Source organism: Danio rerio, chromosome 1, assembly GCF_049306965.1.
Source record: "Danio rerio strain Tuebingen ecotype United States chromosome 1, GRCz12tu, whole genome shotgun sequence".
In the NCBI taxonomy this organism is placed as follows: Eukaryota; Metazoa; Chordata; class Actinopteri; order Cypriniformes; family Danionidae; genus Danio; species Danio rerio.
In genome coordinates, this window is record NC_133176.1 from 41,970,001 (window position 1) to 41,983,459 (window position 13,459).

At 35.6% G+C, this 13,459-nt stretch overlaps 1 protein-coding gene across 6 annotated transcripts in view; it reads right to left on the reverse strand.

Moving 5' to 3' along the window:
• vegfc (vascular endothelial growth factor c) overlaps positions 1-13,459 on the reverse strand; it is a 58,128-nt gene that overhangs the window by 16,136 nt on the left and 28,533 nt on the right. For all 6 annotated transcript variants that reach the window (XM_073928564.1, XM_073928636.1, XM_005159998.6 and 3 more), the window contains 1 exon segment: positions 13,308-13,447. In XM_073928564.1, the coding sequence (XP_073784665.1) occupies positions 13,308-13,447 (140 nt within the window).

Here is a 13,459-nt window from a genome sequence, read left to right on the forward strand (position 1 = left end):
CAGCTCCAGTTACAGGTCCACTATCATTAACCTCCCTTGGCTAAAAGGTGAGAGGTCGAGACCAGTTAGCATGACCCAAGGCTGGAGCAGGTCTAGAGAAGCTCCATTCTCATGCATAGATCAAGCCTCCTGTCCGGCTCGCCGTGAAATCACCACCTTTCCATCTAGACAGAATGGGTGATTTATTACCCATGCAGAACTGCTTGTTATTAAGGCTTTGTTCACACTGCACAAAAAAAAAATCTGATCTTTACGACTGTCTGTCCACATGGTCGTTTGCCAAATGATGAAATCTGATCAGTTTGTAGTTAAAATAGACTCAGGTGAAGTCAGTATTATTAGCCCGCCTTTTTTTTTATATTTCCCAAATGATGTTTAAGAGAGCAAGGGAATTTTCACAGTATGTCTGATTATGAAGATTACGGAAGATTTTATTATCTTTATTATATTAGCAGTTTTTTTTTTTTATTAGACCCTTTAAGCTAAATTGTTTTTCGATAGTCTACAGAACAAACCATTGTTATAAAATAACTTGTTAATTAACCTAATTAACTTGGTTAAGCCTTTAAATATTACTAGCTGTTACAGAAGTGTCTTGAAAATTTTTTGGTCAAATAGTATTTACTGTCATCATGACAAAGAAAAGAAATCAGTTATTAGAAATGGATTATAACAGAAATTGGGGGGAAATTTAACAGGGGGCTAATAATTCAGGGGGGTTAATAAATCTGACTTCAACTGTGTATGACCATGAACCTTAAAACCAGATTAGATTAGATTTACAGATCAACTGAGAGCTAATTATTCATAAAAAAAATAATTGTTCTTCGGATATGACAATATTTAGCCTTCAACTATTTGAAAATCTGGAATCTCAGGGTTAAAAAAAACATCTAAATATTAAGAAAGTCAGCTTAATGGCTGTCTAAAATAAGTGTTTAATAATGGACATTGACAATCAATAATTGATATATTTACAGTATGTCATTTACAAAATTTCATATTAACTTTAATATTAATTTTTTTTTTATTAAAAGAAAAAAAATTCATTTTGACCCATACAGTTTATTGTAGGCCATTGCCAAAAAAATGAACCCTAAATAACTATACTAGACTGATTATTGGGGTCCAGGGTCATATGTTGTTGTTGTTGTTGTTGTTGTTAATGTTGTTGTTATATATGCTACTAAATAAGACTAATTCTACACTATTTCATCTGCACAAAGTAACCATAAAACACTCAAGCATATAAAACAAGAAGAAAATCCATTAAAATAAGGTGTCATTTATATAGTTATTTTTGCTGCATGTTTTACAGTTGTTAGATGATTAAATATATTAACCTGAATAAAAGAAATTATATTTACATTCAAAAAAATAGGGAAAATAACATTCTGACTTTGCATCTATACTGTCTACTGCACATAGAAAATACATACAGCACTGATATATTATGCATACTTCAATGTTAATGTGAAAAAATTATGAAAAAGTGAAAATGAGCCTCTCATGACCTTTCCACACTGGCAACATGCATTATATTCAAAATTATATATATATATATATATATATATATATATATATATATATATATATATATATATATATATATATATATATATATACACATATATATATATACATATATATATATATATATATATATATACATATATATATACATATATATATATATATATATATATATATATATATATATATATATATATATATATATATATATATATATATATACATACATACATACATACATACATACATACATACATACATATATATGTATATATGTACTGAATGAAAAGCCAATGAATAAACCATTTAATGCACAAGAATCATTTCAAATACATGCTTACATCTGGTTTGCAAAAGTTTCTTAGCTGTTTAGACTGCAAGCAAAATTGTTGAATACTTATAGCCATATGATGAAAGCTTGAGTCACCATTGAATGAGCTTATATATGGCAAAATAAACAACTGAGATTGATGTTCCTAATGAACACAGTTCTGGTGACAGAACTACATGTTTTGCCACAATACATAATAAACACCATTACATGTCAGTCCACTATGCATTCTAAGCTTCAAACCTACCATGCAAGCTATTCAAACAGATGCTGGCATGATTAGTGTTGCGGGTTGTTTACTTAGAAAAAGAGAAACAGGTTGTTGAATATCAGAACCGTGAAATAAAGCAAATTGCCGACTAGCGCCGAAATGGTTCAGTGCTAAACTACACATGTACACGGCTCTCAATGTGTTTTCAATTACCATATGCTCAGTGGCATAAGACAACACATTCCTTACAACAGAGGGGGGAGATAAAAAAAAAGGACTTGCGATATGGTCCACGCGAGGTGGAAGACGACCTATCAGATGACTAACATGTGCACTTGCACCTTGCTTAATGTAAAACAGACCCATCCATTTTATATAGCAAGGTGTCAGGAAGAGAATATATAAGCTTGGGTGTCTTAGAGAGCATGTTCCTAATACAAGAACACTGCTGTACATTGTCCATAGGCCGCAATGAGACATATCCACATTCCCACTTCTACAGTACTTCAACTGCGGGTCAGTAAAGCCCATATGCTGTTTGTTATACAGAGCGGGTGGGTTCTTTGCTGGGGGCTTTTTGAAGAGGTCTGCAGATCAACCGATTTACATTTAAAAGTCTAAAAAGGTTGGAAGATACATTTCCCATATGTTAATGTAAACGGCGCTATGAGGGATAGCAAGCCTGCACTTTGAATCGCATTAAAATACCAAAATGAAGGTCGGCTGTTCAAACAAACACATATTTCACATCAACCTCTTCACTCTGTATTTCTCAATGCTGAAAACACTACTTATCATACCTTCAATAATGGACTGCAAAATGTTCTGGTAATACAAACTCTGCAAGAGATTGAAATCACAGACTGTACGAGAGAGACATTTAGAAGAGTTTAAAGCAGTTTAGGAGATGTGTAAGCTATTTTAAAAAGTCAAACTAAGAGACAGAAATCTTTTGAATATGAACAAAACTTTTATTGGTTGAAAGAAAGAGGTTGAATAAATTATGGAGTAATTATCATTTTTGGGCGAACTAATCCTTTAACACTCTTCGACTTATGGAAGCAGTTGCATGTTAAACAAGAGATTTGAAAGCTTAAAACAATTTGTAAGCAATGCTGAAAACATTACTCATCATACTTGCAATAATAGACAGCTAAATGTTTCAGATATACAAACTGTGCAAGAAACTGCTGGAAAACCATTCCAGTGATGTTTTATGCATTACATATCTGAAGGTTTATGTCTATGAAAACAAACCACATTACATCAGTTTTACAGAATGCTATACAAGAGCTCAGAAAAACAAAACTCAGAATATACTTATACATTGTTATACATTAACAAAATGTAATATGATATAATATAATGTATAATATATTAATAATACATTAATAATATTAATATAATATAATGTATATATTAAGTTATACAGTATGAACATTCATTCATTCATTCATTAGTTTTTCTTCAGCTTAGTCCCTTATTTATCAGGGATCGCCACAGTGGAATTTACTGACAACTATTCCAGCATTTGTTTTATACAGTGCATGTCCTAACCCAGGGGTGTCCAAACTCGGTCCTGGAGGGTCGGTGTCCTGGAGAGATTAGCTCCAACCCTAATCACCTGAACCAGCTAATCAAGCTCTTACTACACATACTAGAAACTTCCTGGCAGGTGTGTTGAAGCAAGTTGGAGCTAAACTCAGCAGGACACCGCCTTCCAGCACTAAGTTTGTACACCCCTGCCCTAACCCATAACTGGAAAACACCCATACACTAATTTACACAAACTCATACACTATGGCCAATTTAGTTCATCCAATTTACTTATAGCGAATGTTGAGGAAACTGGAGGACCCGGAGGAAACCCACGCAAACACAGAGAGAACATGCAAACTCCACACAGAAATGCCGACTGCCTTAGCCAGGACTCAAACCAGCGATCTTCTTGCTGTGAGGCGACAATGCTAACCACTGAGCCATCGTGCCGCACATTATGAACATAAATGGATAAACCACAGATATTATCACACAGGGTAAAAAATATGTTGTTACATAAGTTCATGTTAAAATACGCTATAATAATCAATCATTTATAATTATTGTTAATGTATAATCTATTAATAAAAGCTTCAGCATTGCTTGGCAACGTTAAGATTGTATGACATATTAAGTTAAGCATAAGAATAAGTCTACAGAAAGTTTGTGCTTCTGGAATAGTACCAAACATTATTTCTTTTATTTTTTATTTCTTTTCTTTTCTTATTTACTGTTGTTGTGCATGTAACTAAATTAAAGTGGAAAAACCTACACAAGATACATACCAAGGAGAAAAAATCCTTGGTTTGCTCCATGTATCGTGCAGACATAATTTTTTAGCCAAAGGTCATCAATTTTTTTGCATTAAGTGTGAAAGCACATTTTGTTGGTGATTTGCTACACATTATCATTTCACACTCAATTTGAAAGAGTCAGTAAACATTACATTTAAAATGCTGCAATCAATAGAATCTGGAATAATCTCTGCAAATGATATATGAATAAATACATAATTTATTAATTCTTTGGGCATACTTTTGGAGAAATTGGTGTTTAAGAACCTCTAGAAGTTTATAAGAAAGTGAAAAATACAATAGTAAAATATTGACAAACTGATGAAACGTGCGCACACACACACACACACACACACACACACACACTTTTGCACGTTAAGAGCAGCTGAGGGTCAAGTGTCATTAGGTAACAGTCTGAGTTGTTTTTGATAGCCCCAGTGCTGTCTGAATGTTTCTACTCCTGGAGAGTCTCTACTTTCCTAACATAGTGAGTCATCACCTTCCAAACAATACAGAGCCGGAGTAAAAGCGAAACACAACGACAAGCCAAACTGCTGATAATCACTACCAGCCCTCTGCCATGTGATTGCACAAGCACTGATAACCCCAATAGCTTTTAAATGCTATGTTACCCATTAGACCACACTTCTGAGGTTAAGCATGCATGTTTTCTCCTTTACAACAAACAGCAAGAATGGAGAGACTTTGTTAACACCTTGAGGCCCAAAGTCTGACGATTCAAATGGACCACCCTGTGCTAAATCAGCCCCCTTTGGCAGAGACTTCACTTGTTTTGTTTTTATTATCAGATGGCACAAGTTTGTGCAGGATATTTCCAAATATAAGATTAGAATCAAGGTTGAACTATTCAAATCTGACCCGATCTCGGATTAAATTGGCCAAGGAGTCAGATTAAATGAAAACTTGTAATGCAAAAACAAATTTGGAAAAAGCACGCCATGAAACATGTTTGTGTATATGTATATGTGTATGTATGCATATTTGTGTGTGTCTGTGTGTGTAAATATGTATACATATGTGTAAATGTGTATATCTATATACTGTATGTATGCATATATGTGGGTGTATGTATGTATATGTGTGTGTAAATATGTATACCTGTGTGTAAATATGTATACGTGTGTGTAAATACGTATATGTATATACTGTATGTATGTATATATGTGTGTATGTATGTATATGTGTGTGTAAATATGTATACGTGTGTGTAAATATATATACGTGTATATTTATGAATATGCAAGACATGCGTAGAGCAGTAAACTTAGCTTTTAACCAATTAACACAAAGCTGCGTGTTCACACTGGGCCTTACGTCTCTAAAGAACGGCATCCTCGCATGCGCAGACGTTATTTTGTCCCCACTTGCGTGAAAGTATGAGAGGAATGAGGAGATGAAGCCTCAGTGTGTCCAGGAAACCAAAACAACATATAACACACTTGCACAGTGCAGGTCGCCCTAGGAACACATCTGCTTTTTCTTAAGCAAGGCCTGGCTGTGCAGGACCTTGTGGGGGGATGATGCCTCTTTCCTTTTCACTCCCCTCACCGCAAATCACTTTGACAGGGGATGGCTTAAGAAAAAACAGCGCTGAAACACATAACAATAAACAGTTCTTTTCTCTGCTTCTTCACTGAGAGACTCGTGATGTGCTTTTCAACATTTAGCATGCTTCAATTTGACATGCAAACATGGTAATAGAATAATTAAAGGATTAGTTCACCCCAAAACTCTCAATTGTGTCATCAATTAGTCATGCAATTCCAAACCTATTATTCCTCTATTTATCTTCCACACAGATTTTGTAAATAGAAGATCAAGCATGCTCGCTTGAAATGAGATAAGCAGTAGAGCTTGTTTTTGAATGTCACATACTGACCGGTCAGACTTGCTATTGCAAGTGAAGGAGAAGTGCACAGCTTCTGTTTGTGTACTGATCGATGCCTGATATGTGTATAAAATCCTAAGTTATATATGTTCATAAAGGTACAAAAGCTGTCATTGGAGGTGTACTTTTTCAGGGATTATGCCTTTGTACGTAAAGCATCCATGAAGTTTATTGAACTGAATTTATTTCTGAATTTGATTTTGCGACTGGAAGTGCATCCGCTGCGTAAAGCATATGCTGGAATAGTTGGCGGGTTCATTCCACTGTGGCGACATCTGAAATAGAGACTAATCCAAAGGAAAATTATTGAATGAATTGAATTGAATTGTGCTACCTATTTCCACTGAGTGGTAAGGTTTAGTAAAGTACGGTTCAGTACAGGTCACCCTGATCAGGATTATTTTTCCAAACCCTTATGTGTGATGTACGGCAGAAAGTTGGAATCAATGTCATTCTCACATGAAGAAGAAAGCCATATTGGCTGTTTACTTATTGTGTCTTAAGTTCAAAATCTCAAATATAGCAAGTACGGTTTGCCATTTTGGTACTTCTGACAGTGGGAACAGATAAATGTGTACTAAACCTGTACTAAATCACTTAATACTGTACTAAACCACTCAATGATAATATCTAATTATACTATAATGATAATATCTATTGATAATAATGATAATATCTATTTGGTACTGATACAGTATTAACACTTTGGGTAACAATATAGACAGAGGGACAGCTTTTGTTTCTGAAAGTGGAGGAATGTACACCAGGCTTATTTTTCGCAAATCCACCAGAGGCCACTGTGTATGTCTTTAGAGAGCTCAAATTTCTCTCGTGAGTGCCATTTGTGCCTGCTGTTCTCATGTAAATCCACCAGAGGCTGCTGTAGACTGACTGACTGACTGACTGACTGACAGATCGACTGACCCACCCTCCTCCTTCCCTAAACCCAATCAATAGGGTTCTAAAAAGCACCGACTGACCCGTCCACCCACTTCCCTAAACCAAACCAACAGTTTTAAAAAGCAAACCAGAAAAATAAAAGCCCTCGGTTGATTTTTACCACGTTTTCGGATTTTACCACATTCTCACTCTGTTATTTACTTGTTTATTTAATTGTTTGGAATCTGTTTTTGTCTTACGCGCTTTCTGGAACTGCTATCTGCCGGACTCAAACCTTGTTGTCATTGTCAACTCCTCTCTGTGTCTCAAGTCCACAGACATACATGGCAAGCTAACTGGGCAAACTGGTAACCACGGGAAAGCCATTCATATGGAGGTAAACGGTCAGCTCATCCGCACAAAAATAAGATGACATACCACCCCCTAATGTTCGTAAAATATATCGGGGGAAAAAATCGGGATTTCCAGAAATGTATATACATTTTCAGAATGAGCCTATGTTGCAATTTTGTTACGATCAGCTGATAAATAGAAAAAATTAATGACAATAACATTAAGTAACTATGCCTTTGTGACGTATTTGAAGCATCAATGTTTTAGTGGCAGAAATTAAATATTTCTGGTTTCAATAAAATGCTTTAATTTGTGTTTTGGAGATAAAGTGTTTTGATGTTAAGAGTTTAGGATTGTGAAAGTTTGAACAATTGAGCAATTTTTGCCTCTGCACAACACCAAATGCAAAATGCTAAATGTCTCATTAGCATCAAAAGACAGCAAGCTAAAGTTGTTGACTAAATCATATTTCATCAATGATGTAATGACTTTCTAGTCCCATCAAACAAAGTGTTTTACTAAACAAAGTCAGTGCGCCACCACACTGTATGTGCGAAAGCCAATTTCTGAAGCACGTCATCCTTTCTGTCTTTCCTACAGATCATGTCTTTCCCAAAATGGCAAACATTTCTGGAGTGCTTCTCCTTCTGTTTGCAAACGGATCTCTGTGCAATGGCGTAACATACTGGCTTCCATTGCCACACATGTGGCATCGATACGGTTCCTGCACACAGAATGAGCAGGCGCTGTTTTCACACACAAAGCGTGCATTATTAACATGTCTTTTTCACTCTTTTTCTCCTTTTCCTCAAAGTCTGTGTGCCAATGAGTCACTGTTTAGCACATCGACTTCTGTCACGAACAAGCAGATTGGCTAATCCTTCATTCTGTGAGGGGATAAAATGATAAACATTTACACAAAATATGTAAGGGGACATTGCAGGGTTGAAATCTGGATGTGCTTCATTTAAAAAAAATAATGAAAAGAAAACAGACCCAGAATTTCTATTCTATTCAAGCCAGTATTTTGCAGATCACTTAGAGGAGGTTTTATGCAATCAGCACCTTTAGTGTTTATGCAAGAAAAAAAAACATACTGTAGGTTTACACTACATTGTTTATTGGGATACAAATATATGACAGCACAGCCACTGCAATAACTCCAGTGAGTTATGGCTTTAGAACAACAGCATTAACACTCTGCAAAAATAACATGTGTAATGGTTTAGTAGTGTTTAGTAATTGGTATTTGCATTTCATTCCTGAAATCTAGAGAACTCTTAACTTTTGTTTTGGGAAAGGAATTGTGTCACTTCTAAAATATTTTTCATTCAGATGGTTCTACCATTTTTGGTTAAGTGTGTGTGTCATGTGTCAACAGAACTTGAATATATTACTTAGTCATTAATAAATATCAGATTGAATTCAGATTTTAACATGCAACAAAAAAAAAATGTATCTTTCTCTGTGGAGGCTCAGCATTCATTAAGTGAAGTTTATAGGCAGCCCAGTGGTTAGCACTGTTGCCTCACAGCAGGAACATCACTGGTTCTAGTCCTTACCAATCCAGTCAACGTTTCTGTGTGGAGTTTTCATGTTCTCATCAAGCTCATGTAGGTTTCCCCAGGTCCCCGGTTTCTCCCACCATCCAAAAACATGTGACTTAAGTTAATTTGACTAATCCAAATCAGTGTTATAGACACGCTCCTAGTAGGTAGTTATTTCTTGATAGCAATCCCTAATTGCTCATCAGCTATAAACAGCAGGGGAGTTTTTGAGATCTACCTGAGCTCAAACTCCCCACTCGCCCTACAAACAGGAGGGAGCCCTCTGCTCGAGGTAGCAAATCTACAAATGCGATATTTTAGCCACAAAAAAGCTATGATTGGCTATGATTGGAAATATTTATAAAACCGTTAAAACATCCACCAGCTATGCTTAATGCTTTACTGATCAGTTCATATACATTAGGTTTAGAGCATGTAAGCAAATGTATGAGTTTCATGAAATGATGAACTGAATGTACTTTTAAATAACGTTTAAGAGTTCCATAGAATAAAAAAGCCAAGAAAAAAAATGTTGAGCTGCATTCCTGAAAACTTCAGCTCAGATGTACTTTTGAGCTGATGCAGCAAAAAAAAAAAAGAGTACATTTTTACTGTTGATTCATGCTATTTTTTCGGTTTGCAGTTCTTGCTGTGTGCTTCGACTCTGCTCTCATTAGAATGAATCCACTATATTTCACAGTGACAGTAAAGGAAAGGGCAAAGGTATCAGTGATTTAAAAAATAAAAAAGGCAGTTTGGGAATGGAGAATAACAATGTTTAGACTCATTTTATGTCTCTTCGATTTTCTTTAGTGGCTAAAACTCAAGGTCGTCAGTGTTGCTCCGTTTCAAATGTAATATTTTTGAAACGCTGAAGATGATACAATATGTTCCGCAGTTTAAGCAAGCAATAGATACTTTCTTAAGAGTTCATTCCAACTTAAGTAGTCATCCTAAAATCTGAGTATTTCAAGAACCATTTCCTAATTTGTTGCTCATTTTTTTTAGCTATCACTATATTAAAATGGAGAAAAGTGGATACTGTCTGTAATCCACCTTATTTACAACCAGAATGATCAATTACATTTGTTTCCTTTTTATTTACAAATAACATACTACAAATAACATAAATATAGTCACACACACACACACACAAACACACACACACACACACACACACACACACAAAACACACACACACACACACACACACACACACACACACACACACACACACACACACACACACACACACACACACACACACACACACACACACACACACACACACACTAAAAACCAAGGGCTTTGTAGTTCACTTGTCAGTAGTGATTAGTTAATCAAGTCCAAACACTGCATGGTAAGTTCATTAAGATTCCCTACTGGGATTTTCCTGCTTGACGAAATTCCTACAACAACACTTGCACAGGAAGATCACTGTCAGCTTAAACAATGGGTGGCCACACCACACTACTAGTAAGAAAATCAATTTGATGAGCTACTGTACGTCATTGGGCCTACAGTCACATCCAAAATACACACATCAGTGTAGCCACATATCCGCTGATGAGATGCTACTTGGAGCCAAAATCAACATCTTGAATGTCTTGGCAAGATGCTTTATCTGTTATGTAGGACCCCTTTAATCAGGGTATCCTGCACTATATGCAAGTACGTTTTCACACTTCAGCACTTCATTTCAGTCAAGATTTGTGTGAAGAAACACAAATGGTTTAAAGAAAATTTACATCTACAATTATGCACTTTCATCCAAAGCAGCATTTAAAGGGCACCTATTTACCCCTTTTTCAAGATTTAAGTCTATTGTGTCTCCACAATGTGTTTCAGCTCAAAACACCCAATCAGATTATTTATTATACCTTTCAGAATATTTACATTTTCTGCTCTGAATACAATGTGCCCACCGTTCACATGTGCCTGTCAGAGTGTGCCTCAATCTTTACCTCAGCTGCATCAGATAAACAGTACAGTGACAGACATGAAGGAAGCAGACCTCACGTAACATGTGTGAGAAATACTACAGTAGGAACTTTCCCAATGATTATTTGATGTATTTTTTTGTGGAGTTAATTCAAGCCTTTCTGCAATGATGAGTCACACACAATGTCATTGCAAAGTTCACAAACACACACACACACACAGACACACACACACACACACACACACACACACACACACACACACACACACACACACACACACACACACACACACACACACACACACAGTGCGCATTTAACTTTGAACTCTTTTTGCATGGCAAATGTGACAGGACACATTAATATCCACTGCTGTATGGATATACGTTATGCTAATGTACAAAATAAACCTGATTTAACATCCACAAACTGCAATTGAAGTGTCTTTTTTATAATTGTTATAAAAATTATAATTTTATAATTATAATTTTATAATTGTGCTGACGTGGCTGTTCTGATGAATAAATGCAATTTTATTGTCTTTATTATAAGCATGCACTCTTTTTAAACATGTTTTAAACTTGTAAATCTCATTCTTGATCAGATCTGATCTGATGATGATTGAAAATCACAGCAAGCTGAACAGATCTTTTAATCCCAGTTGCTTTGATATGATTATACTCGTTGCTATGGAGACATGTTAATATGAAACTGTCAATCAATTTGGTCGGTTGGGAATCCAGACTCCTACGTTAAGTTGCTGTGGGCCTCAAAATGGGAAGGATTTGTATCCTATTTTAACATTAGAAAATTTTTAAAAAGATTTTAGAAAAAAAAAGAAACTTATTGTCTTTATATCACCCCAATATGACAGTGGACACACTATACTGTACATACACACAGTTCTGTCCAAACAGCTTACAAAAGATGATTTTCACCATAGGATATTTTTTATCAGGAAGGAAAAAGCGCTCAGAATATATAGTGAAAATCTTAATAAAGCAACAAACCTTTAATATGATTGATGAGAAATGTCAACTGTACATTGAACTTTTCCATCAAGTTTTGAATAAAAATAGTTTTTATAATGTAGGTGCTTAAACAAGTAGTTTAACCAAATATTTGCATGTATATTTGCTTTTACCGTGTATTAACTAGATTATTAGGACATTAGCTTCTATGGTTTGGTCAAATAATCATAACTTAGGGTGTACTCACACTTTGTACACGATTGTCCCCCCTCCCGTCTTCCCCGATGGCCCGCACTCACATTACATTCGGGTCTGGGCACGCTTAGGAAACTAAGGATTTCTTCAGTTATATCACTTTAGTCATTTGATATGCAGTGACACGCAGTCAAATATTTCACCGAAGAGATCAGCCACTTTTGACGCTCATAAACAATCATAAAGTCCTCGTGTTGCAGGAATTAGGAGGTTTGCTCTAGGTCCAGCTGTGGTGCAGTGAGGGGTTTGCATCTTTAATTTACTACGACAGTTTTTGTGTTCATTGAACAGTAAGAATGAATAATAAATCCATATAAAACAGTCCCTTAAAAGTTACGTGTCGCTTTCAGTTTCAGGCTCAGGCTGGTTTTGCACTCACACACAAGCGTACCGCGCCAAAGTCCAAGTGAACCGCCTGAGCCAAATTCAGAGCACTTACACTTCTCAAACTATCAGAGAAATGGGCCTGGGCACGGTTCGAATAGCATAGTGTGAATGCGCCCTTAATTGAAATTTGCTTCTTTATCAGTTCTAAAACATCTTCCTGCCATTCAAAATGAAAAAACCAAGTAACCAACTAGTAAAACTTTGCCTTCAAATAGCTTTTATCCATGAAAATTCCATTATATATTTTTTTCTTTGCATGTACATGGCAGGCTAGATTTTGTAACAGAGCTAAAATGTGCGCAAGTTCTTATATCTTCATTCAAGATGTCACATTATGTCATACCAGACATAACCAGCATAATGTTACAAAAACGTGGTAAATAGTGTCAAAATTGAATATACAATCATCATTATCATTGTCTTTGCAACAATAAGGTGTTCCATTCGTGACTTGAAATAGATTTGAAACTCTAGCTTTAATATGTTCAGTATACCCATACACAAGTAATTGCAGTGCAATCAAATATTTCACCTGGAATAGACATGTGTTTTAGAATATAATGACATTCTGTTGAAACCTTCTAAGCGTTCAAAGCAACAGAAAAATGAAAATACTGTAGATGTAAAAGAAAAACACTTGTGTGTTTGAACACTTACTCTGTTAGGGCCCTTCGTATGATTGAGTGCTGCTGTCGGTACAAATTTTGTTTTGACAAACAGCTGCAGGAAGTGTGGTTGGCGAAGCTTATGGTGACCGGTTTGGTCCCTTGCTTGACTGGAACTGTGATTTCAAACAACTGCGGGATGAA